Source organism: Schistocerca gregaria, chromosome 6 (genome assembly GCF_023897955.1).
Source record: "Schistocerca gregaria isolate iqSchGreg1 chromosome 6, iqSchGreg1.2, whole genome shotgun sequence".
NCBI classification, from domain to species: domain Eukaryota; kingdom Metazoa; phylum Arthropoda; class Insecta; order Orthoptera; family Acrididae; genus Schistocerca; species Schistocerca gregaria.
In genome coordinates, this window is record NC_064925.1 from 270,289,492 (window position 1) to 270,304,850 (window position 15,359).

The window sequence follows — 15,359 nt, forward strand, 5'->3', positions numbered from 1 at the left end:
CATGAACTTCTACACAGGCAGCACAACGGGTTGGCATACTCTGGATCACATGGTCGAGCAGCTGCTGGGGTATAGCCTCCCATTCTTGCACCAGTGGCTGTCGGAGCTCCTGAGGTGTCGTAGGGGTTTGAAGACATGCAGCGATACGTCGAGCGAGAGCATTCCAGACGTGCTCAATGGGGCTTAGGTATGGAGAACATGCAGACCATATCATTCGCCTGATGTCTTCTGTTTCAAAGTACTGATCCACGATGGGAGGTCGGTGGGACCATGCATTATCACCCATCAGGAGGAAGGTGGAACCCGCTGCCCCCAGGAAAGGCCGACATACTGGTGCAAAATGAAGTCCCGACACATCTGACGTGTTACAGTTCCTCTGTCATAGACATGCAGGGGTGTATATGCACCAATCATAATCCCAATCATGACCTACATACAGGTCCCTTTCAAGGACATTAAGGGGTAGGTATCTGGTTCCTGGATCACGCCTGATGAAAACCCGGCGAGAATCACTGTTCAGACTACACCTGGACTCGTCTGTGAACATACCTAGGACCACTGTTCCAATAACCAGGTACTGTGTTCATGACACAAGGCTTTACGAGGTCTCCTGTGACCAGAGGTCAGTGGAATGCACCTTTCAGGTCTCCGGCCGAATAAACCATGTCTGTTGAGTTGTATGTAGAATGTGCCTGGCGACAACTATTCTAGTGGCTGCGGTGAGGTCTGAAGCAAGGCTACCTGCAGTACTCCATGGCCGTCTGCGAACACTGATGCTCAGATATCGGTCTTCTTGTTCTGTTTTACACTTTAGACGACCAGTACTGTAGCGCCTGCACACGTTTTGTGTCTGCTAGAATCCTTGCCATAATCTTGAGATTACACTTTGTGGCATCAAAGGGCCCCAGCTACGACTTGCTGTGTTTGACCAGCCTCCAGTCGCCCTAGTATACTACCACTGATAACGTCATCAATATGTGTTCTTTGAGCCACTTTCAACACACAGTCATCATTAGCACGTCTGGAAACACCTGCATGCATCAACACACCTCTGCATATGTGGACTGCTGCTAGCGCCACCGTGCGAAGACCACAGGTAAAATGCACCGCATGGTCATACCCCGATGTGATTTAAACTCGCAAAACGCCCACCTGAGCGTTGTTTCACCATTTATGAGCATGAGTGGAAGTTAGGCAATCAGGCTGTTGCTCGTACAAATTCTAGGGTCCGCCAGATAAAATTATTGTCAATAGTTCTCTACAGTAGATGATAGGGCACGAGACTACTCAGCTCTTGGCTCGAGTTCAACCCTTGCTATTGTCTCATGCCTTGTTTTTGTATCACTGTGTTGTTCGGTTTTTGGAAACCAAATGAAATACCAGTTTGGTGACACCGTCTATATCGGGTCGCACGATTTTGTGCACGACACGTTCTGATTGGCTAACTTTAATGCCAATTAACTCGTAAAAGACGTAACCTATCAACAGTTTTTTTTTAATCAGTCATTTCTATGAACAACCTACACTGCAACACCTTACCAACTTTTCAGACTCTTTCTGACCAACATGTACATTCCTTTAATTTTTGAATGCTAAAGATGTTATTTCTTTAATTTCAGTATTTAATTTATGGTCATAAAAATGGGAATAAATCTGCAATATACATGAAAGCACTAAAAAAAAGTCAGATCTCTTATTTAGCTGAACTTTTCACTAACTGTTATGTATTTTGGGAACCTTCTTCAAACGAAAGTAGAAACTACTAAAATTTAGATTATTTACAATTATATCGAAGAATTAAAAGCCCAGATTACTGAAAGTAAGATTATGTTAATATATTTACAATGAAGGCCCTATTACCCTAATGGAAAAAGACATATGAGACTCAACGGAAAGGTGTTCACATGAAATCAATGTGCAGGCTAGCTTTTATTCACTTTTCTGCTATATAATGCCAGCAAGCACACTTAAATACAGTGTGTACATGTCACAGAGCACGACAAACATACTGGCATCTTGTGTATGTAGTATAGGTAAGCTGTTTGGTACTCTTCTTGTACTTGCACAAGCAACAGTACTTTCGCATCTGTGTATTTTATGTTCCATATCTAGCTAACCAAAGTCTTCGGGAATGTCTCATATTACAATTAATGATATCAGTGGACGAATCTGACGTGGCAAATGGATGCTGTGCGAACGGTTCATCATTGTTTTTTCATTGACTTTTCTGGGATGTATTTCAGAAAACCTTGTCTGGTATAAGACTCCTTCCTTTGGGTTTCAGAATTTTCTTGGGCGTACTGAAGTGAAGTACATGAAATCCAATAATATCAAATTTGTCAGATGAGAGGTTGATGTCACTGTCATGGTGCATTGAAAAATAGAAAATAATTGTTCTATTTTTCTCAGGTACATGACTAACCAAAGTAAAATCTTTGGTCAAGCAAACAGACTAGCTTCAGTAGACAAGGTTTTATTTGGAAGGAACTTTTTTGATATGTCCTTTTTATTTTTCTTCAAGGTGCCTATTGTTGTGAACCCTTTTTGTCAGTTCTTGCAGTCGAGTAACAACTATCAGTAGAAATGTTCATGTTGGTTTTGAAAGTAGGTCTGTACAATCTAAGGAGAGCTTGCGTTGGTACTGACTTCTTCTCCTCTTCACCCAAACGAAATCCATCAGATTGTTTTACAGTGTAGCAGTATATATTAGAAGTATAAAGGGGTTCTAGTTCCTATTACACACTGCATTTGCAACCTATATTTGCTAGCTTTGTTTGGCATGTACAGCTTGAACTTTGATCCTCCTCTGAAAAGTTTGATCAGTTCATCGATAGTTGTGCTGGCAGCTTACGTATAATTTTGCTGACTGTTGACCACAAACAATTCAAAGATTTCTCAAACAGGACAGGCTAGATCACATTTCTTCTGTACACTGTGGTCACCAAAGTTGTCGGACTTGAGTGCGATAATAAAGCCATAAATCGATATTTGGACACTGATGCTCTGAATGATTCTGGTCCAGAATCATCTGCAGTGAACAGTGATAGAACATTATCCCGACTGGATCTGAAAATTGTAGTGTACAGAAGTAGTGAGAGAAAACCAGGTCAGTTCCACTCGTTTCTGTAAAAGTTGCTTTGTTTGGATATTTACCACGCAAATTCTCAAGTATCTTGTTTGAAAGTAACACATGGGAGTAAGACATTTTTTTGTTGTAGATGGTGGTTTTACTATAGACAAGCATGGAAGGTTGTGTGCAAGTGAATGAACGTTTCCAACCGCAAGTATAACTGTCCACTTCTGTAACTGCCTGTTTGAATTAATTTTTACCGTAATATTAATTCTAATCCTTCACTGGTATCGCAGTTGTTTGCACACGTCCTTCCAGTGTCACACTCCAGATGATATCTTAGAGCACTCACAGTTGGGGCATGATCACGGGGAATAGAGTTGGAGTCATCATCATCAGAGCTTTATTCAGGTATGTTCTGACGAATTCCTGTTTGAATATTTACATTTTTATTTTCATTTTAGGCATTGTCATTATCTACTTCAAGCTATACATTCCCAATCGATACAGCATCAGCGTCATCAATACTCACGGAAACAGTAACTGGTCGGTTGTGATTAGCATTCGGTCCTGAAACCAAAATAAAAAATTATTTAAGGTCATAAGGAACGCCTAAGCTTATAGCATAAACAAGTACTGTGAATCCTAGAGCATTAGTACCCTAGTAGCATCAACAACAATCATGTATCCCAGGGATTCATTTCACTATAATTCTAACCTTATGACGGTTGTTTGCACTCGTCCTCCCTGTAGTAACTTCACCACGTCACTACAGGAAGATAATAGACCGCGGATAAAATTTGGCGCGGAAAGACTAAACTTGGGTTAAGAGTTTAAATTATTGTCATTATCATTGTGTGAGGCATAGCACCGTGGATGTTTGGAAACTTACATTTATAATTATGTTTGAAGATACGTATCTTGAAATTCATATACTCGTATATTTCAACATGAATAAGTTGGCAACGAAGAGTTTATCTTCACTTTGTTAATACTGTTTCCTTTAACCTTCCTTACTGAAATATTTTATCTGGAAAATTTTAAGTACCGGTATTATTTTTGTTTAGTTTGTAATACTTTCAGGTTTGAACCATTACATTTCTGGATGGAACTAAGGTGTTGGTAATAAATAGTAGCGTATTACTTGTACTCTGAAAGTGCTTGGGTTTCCTAAATTGTTAAGCAGCAGTTCGAAAACGTCACTTCACCTTAGTCATGTCGTAATGTCTTCTTTCTTTATTTCCTGCTATATGTTGTAACTGTCTATAATATGTACGTGGTGGTATATACACTCGTGGTGTAAGGTAACTGTATTATCTTGCAATAAATATCGGTCTTATTTAAAAGGATTTTGCTGATGATACCTTTCTTGTTTTACAGGTCCTTCGAGTGTCTTACTCATTCTTCGCCATTCTCCGAAATTTCCAGAAGGAAGAGTAGCTGCACGCGTCTCCTTCCAGGAATCATATATTATTACACTTTGTTCTGTTACAGAGAAATACGCAAATAGAAATGAGCAACAGTGCTTAACCTTTTGATGCCGTGAATGATATATCCGCGTTTTGTGTTTGTCAGTAGTGTAGGAGCGTGCTGTAAATTACTTAGTAGTGTGGATAGACATCAGAAATGTATTTTCAAATAAAATAGGCAATCTGGAACATCTACAGCACTAGCAAGTGTTCACCACTCAGAGAGTGCACTTTATTCTAAGCACGGTCTTCGTTTCTTATTACTAGTCACGTGTCCAAATATTTTTGACAAAATATTCCTCAATGAATACCACATATTGTCGGCGACGGCTTGCGGATGTATTTATTGCTTCATTAGACGTAACACTCACTGTAGTAACTGTGCAGTATGGTTCACAGAGGTTTCAGCTGATCATTCACCGGCATGTTTCATAAAAAAAATATAATTTTAAACCAACGCTTTTGATAGCTGCAACAGTAAAATAGATGCATATAACTAGATTCAACATAGTTGCTGAGATTTTTATTATTATTTTTTAGCTAGATGACGATACACAAACCAGTACAATCACAGAAATATATATTAGGAGCGTCTACGAGAATGTAGTACATGCTGCATTAAACGCAGTTGTAAATAGAGGCAAACAGCTTCTGAAAATGAAACTTCCTGGCATATTAAAACTGTGTGCCGAGCCGAGACTCGAACTCGGGACCTTTGCCTTTCGCGGGCAAGTGCTCTACCAACTCAGCTACCCAAGCACGACTCACACCCCGTTCTCACAGCTTTACTTCTGCCAGTACCAAGTCTCCTACCTTCCAAACTTAACAGATGCTTACCTGCGAAACGTATAGAACTAGCACTCCTGAAAGAAAGGATATTGCGGAGACATGGCTTAACCACAGCCTGGGGGATGTTTCCAGAATGCAGAGTGAAAATCTCATTCTGGAAACATCCCCCCGGCTGTGTCTAAGCCATGTCTCCGCAATATCCTTTCTTTCAGGAGTGTTAGTTCTGCAAAGTTTGCAGGAGAGCTTCTGTTAAGTTTATAAGGTAGGAGACGAGGTACTGGGAGAAGTAAAGCTGTGAGGAAGGGGCGTGAGTCGTTCTTGGGTAGTTCACTTGGTAGAGCACTTGCCCGCGAAAGGCAAAGGTCCTGAGTTCGAGTCTCGGTCAGGCACACAGTTTTAATGTGCCAGGAAGTTTCATATCAGCGCACACTCCGCTGCTGAGTGAAAATCTCATTCTGGAAGCTTCTGAAAATATCAAAACAAAAATCCTCTGTCCTGTTAGTACCCAAAACCAGAAGGGCTCATTATTAACTGTAGGTCGTTCGTGATAAATTGATTGTCGGACAACTATATCCCACCAAAGTTGATTTGGTACGATTTCAAGGAACGCAGTTAGTGAGAGAATCGGTGACACGTCGTGTTCACCCAAGAAGACTTACCCAACACCCACCAAATAAGACATTGCGTCTTACTGCTGAAATATGGCATTAGAAATTACGTGATGAAGGAGCACTGCCCCAAGCCGTACGACCTCCCTGTCACAGGCCTCATAGATAAACAGTGAACCATGCTCGCGTGATCTATTATATTGAACATAAATCAACTACTTTTGGCCACTGTCTGTTTCACCTAGCCTCAAATCCTTCCACTACGCTTTTGAATTACTCTGGGAAAACTAATTTTAATATATAAGCAAATTCCTGATGTACTAGGCCAATAGGCCTACTATAGGGAAATATGAGTAATGCGCTGAGTTATAGTCCCATATCACTAACGTCGATTTGCAGTACGGTTTTTGGAGCACATAGTGGGTTGGAACATTAAGAATTACCGCGAAGGAAACAATTGACTGACACATAGTCAACACGGATTCAGAAAACATCGTTCTTGCGAAACACAACTAGCTCTTCATACTCATGAAGTAATGGGTGCTATTGACAGGAGATTTCAATTTTATTCCATGTTTTTAGATTTCCACTAGGCTTTCGACACCGTTCCTCACAATCCTCTTCTAATCAAACCGGGTGCCTATGGCATATCGCCTTAGTTGTGCGACTGGTTTCGTAGTTTCCTGTCAGAAAGATCATAGTTCGTAGTAAGAGACGGAAAGTAATCGAGTAAAACAGAAATAATATCCGGCGTTCCGCAAGGAAATGTTAAAGGCCGTCTATTGTTCCTGATCTGTATTAACGACGTAGGAGACAATATGAGTAGCCCTATTAGATTGCTTGCAGATGACGCTGTCATTATCAATTTGCAAAGTCACCAGATGACCAAAAGAAATTGAAAAATGGTTTATATAAGATATCTGTATGGTGCAAAAAGTCGCAGTTGACCCTGAATGAATAAAAGTATGAAGTTATTCGCTGGAGTACAAAAAAGATCCACTGAATTTCCATTACGTGGTAAGTCACACAAATCTGAAAGATGTAAATTCAACGAAACACTTAGATATTACAATTAAAAATAACCTAAATTGTAATGATCACATAGTTAATATTGTGGGTGGAGCAAACCAAAGACTATGATTCATTGGCAGAACACTTGGAAGGTGCAACACGTCTACTAAAGACACTGCTTACACCACGCGTGTCCGCCCTACTCTGGAGTACTGCTGTGCGGTGCGGGATCCGCATCAGGTGGGACTGACTAATGACTTCGGAAAAGTTCAAAGAACGGTGACTGGTTTTGTTACATCGCGAAGTAGGGGAGATAGTGCCACAGACATGATACGCGAATTGGGGTGGCGATTATCAAAACAAAGGCGTTTCCCGTTGCGACGCGATCTTCTTATGAAATTACAATCAACGTTTTTCTCCTCCGATTGCGAAAACTTTCAATTGGCACCCACCTACATGGGGGAAAAATGGGATAAATCAGGTATCCCACAGAAAGATTCAAGTGCCCGTTTTACCCACGCGCCGTTCAAGAGTGGAACAAAAATGGTTCAAATGGCTCTGAGCACTATGCGACTTAACTTCTGAGGTCATCAGTCGCCTAGACCTCACAACTAATTAAACGTAACTAACCTAAGGACATCACACACATCCATTCCAGAGGCAGGATTCGAACTTGTGACCGTAGCGGTCGCTCGGTTCCAGACTGTAGCGCGTAGAACTGCACGTGCACGCCGGCCGGCAAGAGTGGAACGGTGGAGAGACAGACTGAAGGTGGTTCATTAAACCCAATGCCAAATAGTTTATTGTGAGTAGCAGAGTAATCATGTAGATTTAGAAACTTCGCCAATTGGCAAGCCATAGTCTTCTACGGTCGTATATCGAAATGACCGACTCGTGGCGATAATATATTAGACCTTCTGGTGACAAACAGACCCGAACTATTTGAATCAGTTAATGCAGAACAGGGAATCAGCGATCATAAAGCGGTTACTGCATCGATGATTTCAGCCGTAAATAGAAATATTAAAAAAGGTAGGAAGATTTTTCTGTTTAGCAAAAGTGACAAAAAGCAGATTACAGAGTACCTGACGGCTCAACACAAAAGTTTTGTCTCAAGTGCAGATAGTGTTGAGGATCAGTGGACAAAGTTCAAAACCATGGTACAATATGCGTTAGATGAGTGTGTGCCAAGCAAGATCGTAAGAGATGGAAAAGAGCCACCGTGGTACAACAACCGAGTTAGAAAACTGCTGCGGAAGCAAAGGGAACTTCACAGAAAACATAAACATAGTCAAAGCCTTGCAGACAAACAAAAATTACGCGAAGCGAAATGTAGTGTGAGGAGGGCTATGCGAGAGGCTTTCAATGAATTCGAAAGTAAAGTTCTATGTACTGACTTGGCAGAAAACCCTAAGAAATTTTGGTCCTATGTCAAAGCGGTAGGTGGATCAAAACAAAATGTCCAGACACTCTGTGACCAAAATGGTACTGAAACAGAGGATGACAGACTAAAGGCCGAAATACTAAATGTCTTCTTCCAAAGCTGTTTCACAGAGGAAGACTGCACTGTGCTTCATTCTCTAGATTGTCGCACAGTTGACAAAATGGTAGATATCGAAGTAGACGACAGAGGGATAGAGAAACAATTAAAATCGCTCAAAAGAGGAAAGGCCGCTGGTCCTGATGGGATACCAGTTCGATTTTACACAGAGTACGCGAAGGAACTTGCCCCCCTTCTTGCAGCGGTGTACCGTAGGTCTCAAGAAGAGCGAAGCGTTCCAAAGGATTGGAAAAGGGCACAGGTCATCCCCGTTCTCAAGAAGGGACGTCGAACAGATGTGCAGAACTATGGACCTATATCTCTAACGTCGATCAGTTGTAGAATTTTGGAACACGTATTATGTTCGAGTATAATGTCTTTTCTGGAGACTAGAAATCTACTCTGTAGGAATCAGCATGGGTTTCGAAAAAGACGATCGTGTGAAACCCAGCTCGCGCTATTCGTCCACGAGACTCAGAGGGCCTTAGACACGGGTTCACAGGTAGATGCCGTGTTTCTTGACTTCCGCAAGGCATTTGACACAGTTCCCCACAGTCGTTTAATGAACAAAGTAAGAGCATACGGACTATCAGATCAATTGTGTGATTGGATTGAGGAGTTACTAGATAACAGAACGCAGCATGTCATTCTCAATGGAGAGAAGTCTTCCGAAGTAAGAGTGATTTCAGGTGTGCCGCAGGGGAGTGTCATAGGACCGTTGCTATTCACAATATACATAAATGACCTGGTGGATGACATCGGAAGTTCACTGAGGCTTTTTGCAGATGATGCTGTGGTGTATCGAGAGGTTGCAACAATGGAAAATTGTACTGAAATGCAGGAGGATCTGCAGCGAAATGACGCATGGTGCACGGAATGGCAATTGAATCTCAATGTAGCGAAGTGTAATGTGATGCGAATACATAGAAAGATAGGTCCCTTATCATTTAGCTACAAAATAGCAGGTCAGCAACTGGAAGCAGTTAATTCCATAAATTATCTGGGAGTACGCATTAGGAGTGATTTAAAATGGAATGATCATATAAAGTTGATCGTCGGTAAAGCAGATGCCAGACTGAGATTCATTGGAAGAATCCTAAGGAAATGCAATCCGACAACAAAGGAAGTAGGTTACAGTACGCTTGTTCGCCCAATGCTTGAATACTGCTCAGCAGTGTGGGATCCGCACCAGGTATGGTTGATAGAACAGATAGAGAAGATCCAACGGAGAGCAGCGCGCTTCGTTACAGGATCATTTAGTAATTGCGAAAGCGTTACGGAGATGATAGATAAACTCCAGTGGAAGACTCTGCAGGAGAGACGCTCAGTAGCTCGGTACGGGCTTTTGGTGAAGTTTCGACAACATACCTTCACCGAAGAGTCAAGCAGTATATTGCTCCCTCCTACGTATATCTCGCGAAGAGACCATGAGGATAAAATCAGAGAGATTAGAGCCCACACAGAAGCATACCGACAATCCTTCTTTCCACGTACAATACGAGACTGGAATAGAAGGGAGAACCGATAGAGGTACTCAGGGTACCGTCCGCCACACACCGTCAGGTGGCTTGCGGAGTACGGATGTAGATGTAGATGTAGATGACGAATCCCTCTAAAAATGTCTTCCGCGTGTGGAAAAGCGACACCGCAGTACAATTGCTTAAAAATATTAGTAGTAACGATTTATTGAAACATTCGTCGTCCGTTGTATTTGATTATAAAGAATAATATTCACAACGTTCGAGAGTTGATAGAGTACACCAAAACTTGATTAAGACACAAGATAAGGAGATTGGCTGCAAGTGGGCATTGATTTAAATTAACGGTGAAAGATGAAGATTTGTGCCGGCCCGGGTTTAGAGCCCTACTTATTAGGCAGATGCTCCTACAACTAAGTCATCCGGACACGGAGGTCGTCACCACTGCACGGACAACACTTGTACGCCTTCCATCAGACCCTAATTTTCAACTTATCGACATACTATTAATGTAGTGCCACTTTCCCATTATCCTCATTACTCGCATCATTTCGCCGATACCCATAACATTTCAAGTCTTACGTGCCTTCGGACTGAAGAGAGCCGAAAAGCCAGACACCCCATACAAAAACTGCTTTATGTAAAAAACGCTTAGTTATTAGTAGTATCAGAAAAAAGGTTATATTTACCTGTACTGTGCTAAAATATAGATGATTTTATTTATACGTCATAGATAAAAATTGTTATATTTTTGATGACTGTTGAAGTAATAAATAGGGCATCATATCGTTATCCGAAGAAATATCTCTTATGTCACTTTACAGTGGAACTATGGAGCGGCTTACTCGTCATGAAATAGCAGATATCTACTTTGATTATGAGTCGCAGGGAATCAGGATAGTTTATCGAAATATAAATTTTGGCAGCATCGTTTCAAGCGATGAAACTTTTGCTGTTATAGCCTGATAACTATCCACCGTGTCGCTTGTTTGACAGTGAACATACAATATTGGCATATTTTCAGTAATCGAAAAGGAAGCTTTACATATATCCGAATGAGATCTTGCACAGAGCACACGAAGTGCTGCCTGTCGTGTATATGTTTCGAGCATTTTTCTTGAGAGTAAGACACATCTTTGTAACATTAAGCTCGCCCACACCTGCAGCTATACAGGGTATTACAAAAAGGTACGGCCAAACTTTCAGGAAACATTCCTCACACACAAAGAAAGAAAATATGTTATGTGCACATGTGTCCGGAAACGCTTACTTTCCATGTTAGAGCTCATTTCATTACTTCTCTTCAAATCACATTAATCATGGAATGGAAACACAGCAACAGAATGTAACAGGGTGACTTCAAACACTTTGTTACAGGAAATGTTCAAAATATCCTCCGTTAGCAAGGATACATGCATTCACCCTCCGTCGCATGGAATCACTGACGCACTGATGCAGCCCTGGAGAATGGCGTCTTGTATCACAGCCGTCCACAATACCAGCACGAAGAGTCTCTACATTTGGTACCGGGGTTGCGTAGACAAGAGCTTTCAAATGCCCCCATAAATGAAAGTCAAGAGGGTTGAGGTCAGGAGAGCGTGGACGCCATGGAATTGGTCCGCCTCCACTAATCCATCGGTCACCGAATCTGTTGTTGAGAAGCGTACGAAGACTTCGACTGAAATGTGCAGGAGCTCCGTCGTGCATGAACCACATGCTGTGTCGTACTTGTAAAGGCACATGTTTTAGCAGCACAGGTAGAATATCCCGCATGAAATCATAATAACGTTCTCCATTGAGGGTAGGTGGAAGAACATGGGGCCCAATCAAGACATCATCAACAATGTCTGGCCAAACGTTTACAGAGAATCTGTGTTGATGACGTGATTGCACAATTGCGTGCGGATTCTAGTCAGCCCACACACGTTGATTGTGAAAATTAACAATTTTATCACATTGGAATGAAGCCTCATCTGTAAAGAGAACATTTGTACTGAAATGAGGATTGACACATTCTTGGATGAACCATTCGCAGAAGTGTACCCGTGGAGGCCAATCAGCTGCTGATAGTGCCTGCACACGCTGTACATGGTGCGAAAAGTACTGGTTCTCCCGTAGCACTCTCCATACAGTGACGTGATCAGCGTTACCTTGGCAGCAGCAACTTCTCTGACGCTGACATTAGGGTTATCGTCAACTTCACGAAGAATTGCCTCGTCCATTGCAGGTGTCCTCGTCGTTCTAGGTCTTCCCCAGTCGCGAGTCATAGGCAGGAATGTTCTGTGCTCGCTAAGATGCCGATTAATTGTTTCGAACGTCTTCCTGTCGGGACACCATCGTTATGGAAATCTGTCTCGATACAAACGTACCATGTCAAAGCTATTGCCCTGTACTAATCCACACATCAGATCTGCCAACACCACATTTGTAAACATTGCACTGACTGCATAACCACGTTCGTGATAAACACTTACCTGTTGATTCTACGTACTGATGTGCTTGATGCTAGTACTGTAGAGCAATGAGTCGCATGTCAACACAAGCACCTAAGTCAACATTACCTTCCTTCAATTGGGCCAACTGGCGGTGAATCGAGGAAGTACAGTACATACTGACGAAACTAAAATGAGCTCTAACATGGAAATTAAGCGTTTCCGGACACATGTCCACATAACATCTTTTTCTTTATTTATGTGTGAGGAATGTTTCCTGAAAGTTTGGCCGTACCTTTTTGTAACACGCTGTATACATTTCCCTTCCACACACATTTTTTTTTCAACTGTTGCCATTAAAAGATGACCAGAAAGGAGAAACTTCGTCGGCATCCCGTTCCCAGCTTCATTATAAAATGAGTGAAACAGCCACATTATGATGAACAATCGTCATCATGTAACTCTTCAGGCTTCCCCTGCGATCTAATGACATCTTGGGTTGTCTGGTGTTCTGCCGGATATCAACGTCGTACTTGCACGATATTCCTTACCTTCATCAGTTGCGACCTGAGACTGTTCCTCGAGTGGATCTGGTCCAGTATTTATACCTCTGGCCATCCCCCTCCACCAACGGCTGCAGGCGCTTCCTCTGTGGTCCGCGCCCATTCCCTGCGATCTGCTGGAGCGTTGCTGCTCCGTTTTCCGTCCGCTACTGGGGGTTTCATCTACGGTCTGGGGTACCAAGCGTTCCCCCTGCGTTCCGCGCCCGCTCACCACGACCTGTTTTAGCGTCGCCGCTCCGTTTTTCGTCCGCTGCGGCTCTGGATGTTCCCTCTGCGGTCCGCAGCGGACGGAAAACGGAGCAGCAACGCTCCAGCAGGCCGCAGGGAATGGGCGCGGACCACAGAGGAAGCGCCTGCAGCTGTTGGTGGAGGGGGAAGGCCAGAGGCTTAATACTGTACCAGGTCCACTCGAGGAGCAGTCTCAGGTCGCACCTAATGAAGGTAACGAGGTACGTGACCGAAATATCGTGCAAGTACGACGCTGATATCCGGCAGAACACCCGACAACCCAAGATTTAATGGTCATGATATTTATGCGTCATTATCGGTGATTTGGTTTAAACATCTGAGTAAAAAGATTACGCAGTTTTACTGCTACGTTTCACATTAGGAGAGCAACAATTGTTCTAGCACACAAATTTACATTCAAGTCCGACCCCACAACTCCTGAGAAACCACGATTCCCACAACACTGCCACCGACTCGTACACCACTCACCCCTTCCTCCCACAATCACTTTCCTAAGCTACAACTCTTCCTTTCCATCTCTTTCCTAAGCCATGCCCATTTTTAAGAATTAGCCCAATGACAGAGCTTCGAAGCAAGTTGTCTGCCAATTACAACTAACTATTTTAGTGCCATAAAAATGAAACATACAGTCACACAGGTTTCTACAACAATGCAGTTTTGTGCAAGGCAAAATTGCGTGATTCCAGCAAGAGAAATTTTAAAGATTATGAACATCACCAAATATATATGATCTACCCACATTTCACCAATGCTGTTTCGAATATATTGCATAAGTTTATCTGAGAAGCCATCAACAACCTCCTTACAGACCTGATTTCTCCCCACATGATTTCCACATTCTTAGAGCTCAGAAGATACACATATGTGGCTATCGATAAGCTGAGGTCATAGAGGTGGATGCCTGGGCAATATCATGGTCCTGTAGACAGCCGAATAATTCCTCACATAGATCACGGCCGTCTTGTCTCATAGTACGATTAAATACTGTATTAAGTTAATGCATTCCTTTACCCTCCTCTCTCTCTCTCTCTCTCTCTCTCTCTCTCTCTCTCTCCCTCTCTCTCTCTCTCTCTCTTTCTCTTTCTCTGAAAATGTCTGTACAACCTCTGGCAAGCCGGCGCTTCCCAATTTTAACATTGGTATCTCATCACTGCAAAGGTGACCAATCCAGGGGTACATATACACTCCTGGAAATTGAAATAAGAACACCGTGAATTCATTGTCCCAGGAAGAGGAATCTTTATTGACACATTCCTGGGGTCAGATACATCATATGATCACACTGACAGAACCACAGGCACATAGACACAGGAAACAGAGCATGCACAATGTCGGCACTAGTACAGTGTATATCCACCTTTCGCAGCAATGCAGGCTGCTATTCTCCCATGGAGACGATCGTAGAGATGCTGGATGTAGTCCTGTGGAACGGCTTGCCATGCCATTTTCACCTGGCGCCTCAGTTGGACCAGCGTTCGTGCTGGACGTGCAGACCGCGTGAGACGACGCTTCATCCAGTCCCAAACATGGTCAATGGGGGACAGATTCGGAGATCTTGCTGGCCACGGTAGTTGACTTACACCTTCTAGAGAGCGTTGGGTGGCACGGGATTCATGCGGACGTGCATTGTCCTGTTGGAACAGCAAGTTCTCTTGCCGGTCTAGGAATGGTAGAACGATGTGTTCGATGACGGTTTGGATGTACCGTGCACTATTCAGTGTCCCCTCGACGATCACCAGAGGTGTACGGCCAGTGTAGGAGATCGCTCCCCACACCATGATGCCGGGTGTTGGCCCTGTGTGCCTCGGTCGTATGCAGTCCTAATTGTGGCGCTCACCTGCACGGCGCCAAACACGCATACGACCATCATTGGCACCAAGGCAGAAGCGACTCTCATCGCTGAAGACGAAACGTCTCCATTCGTCCCTCCATTCACGCCTGTCGCGACACCACTGGAGGCGGGCTGCACGATGTTGGGGCGTGAGCGGAAGACGGCCTAACGGTGTGCATGACCGTAGCCCAGCTTCATGGAGACGGTTGCGAATGGTCCTCGCCGATACCCCAGGAGCAACAGTGTCCCTAATTTGCTGGGAAGTGGTGGTACGGTCCCCTACGGCACTGCGTAGGATCCTACGGTCTTGGCGTGCGGT

At 43.2% G+C, this 15,359-nt stretch overlaps 1 protein-coding gene across 1 annotated transcript in view; it reads left to right on the forward strand.

The window, feature by feature from the left end:
* Positions 1-4,510, forward strand: part of LOC126278831 (odorant receptor Or2-like) — a 46,289-nt gene extending 41,779 nt beyond the window's left edge. The window contains exon 6 of the mRNA XM_049979107.1: positions 4,451-4,510. Coding sequence (XP_049835064.1) covers positions 4,451-4,510 — 60 coding nt within the window. The remainder of the gene's footprint in view (positions 1-4,450) is intronic.
* The last annotated feature ends 10,849 nt before the right edge of the window (positions 4,511-15,359 follow it).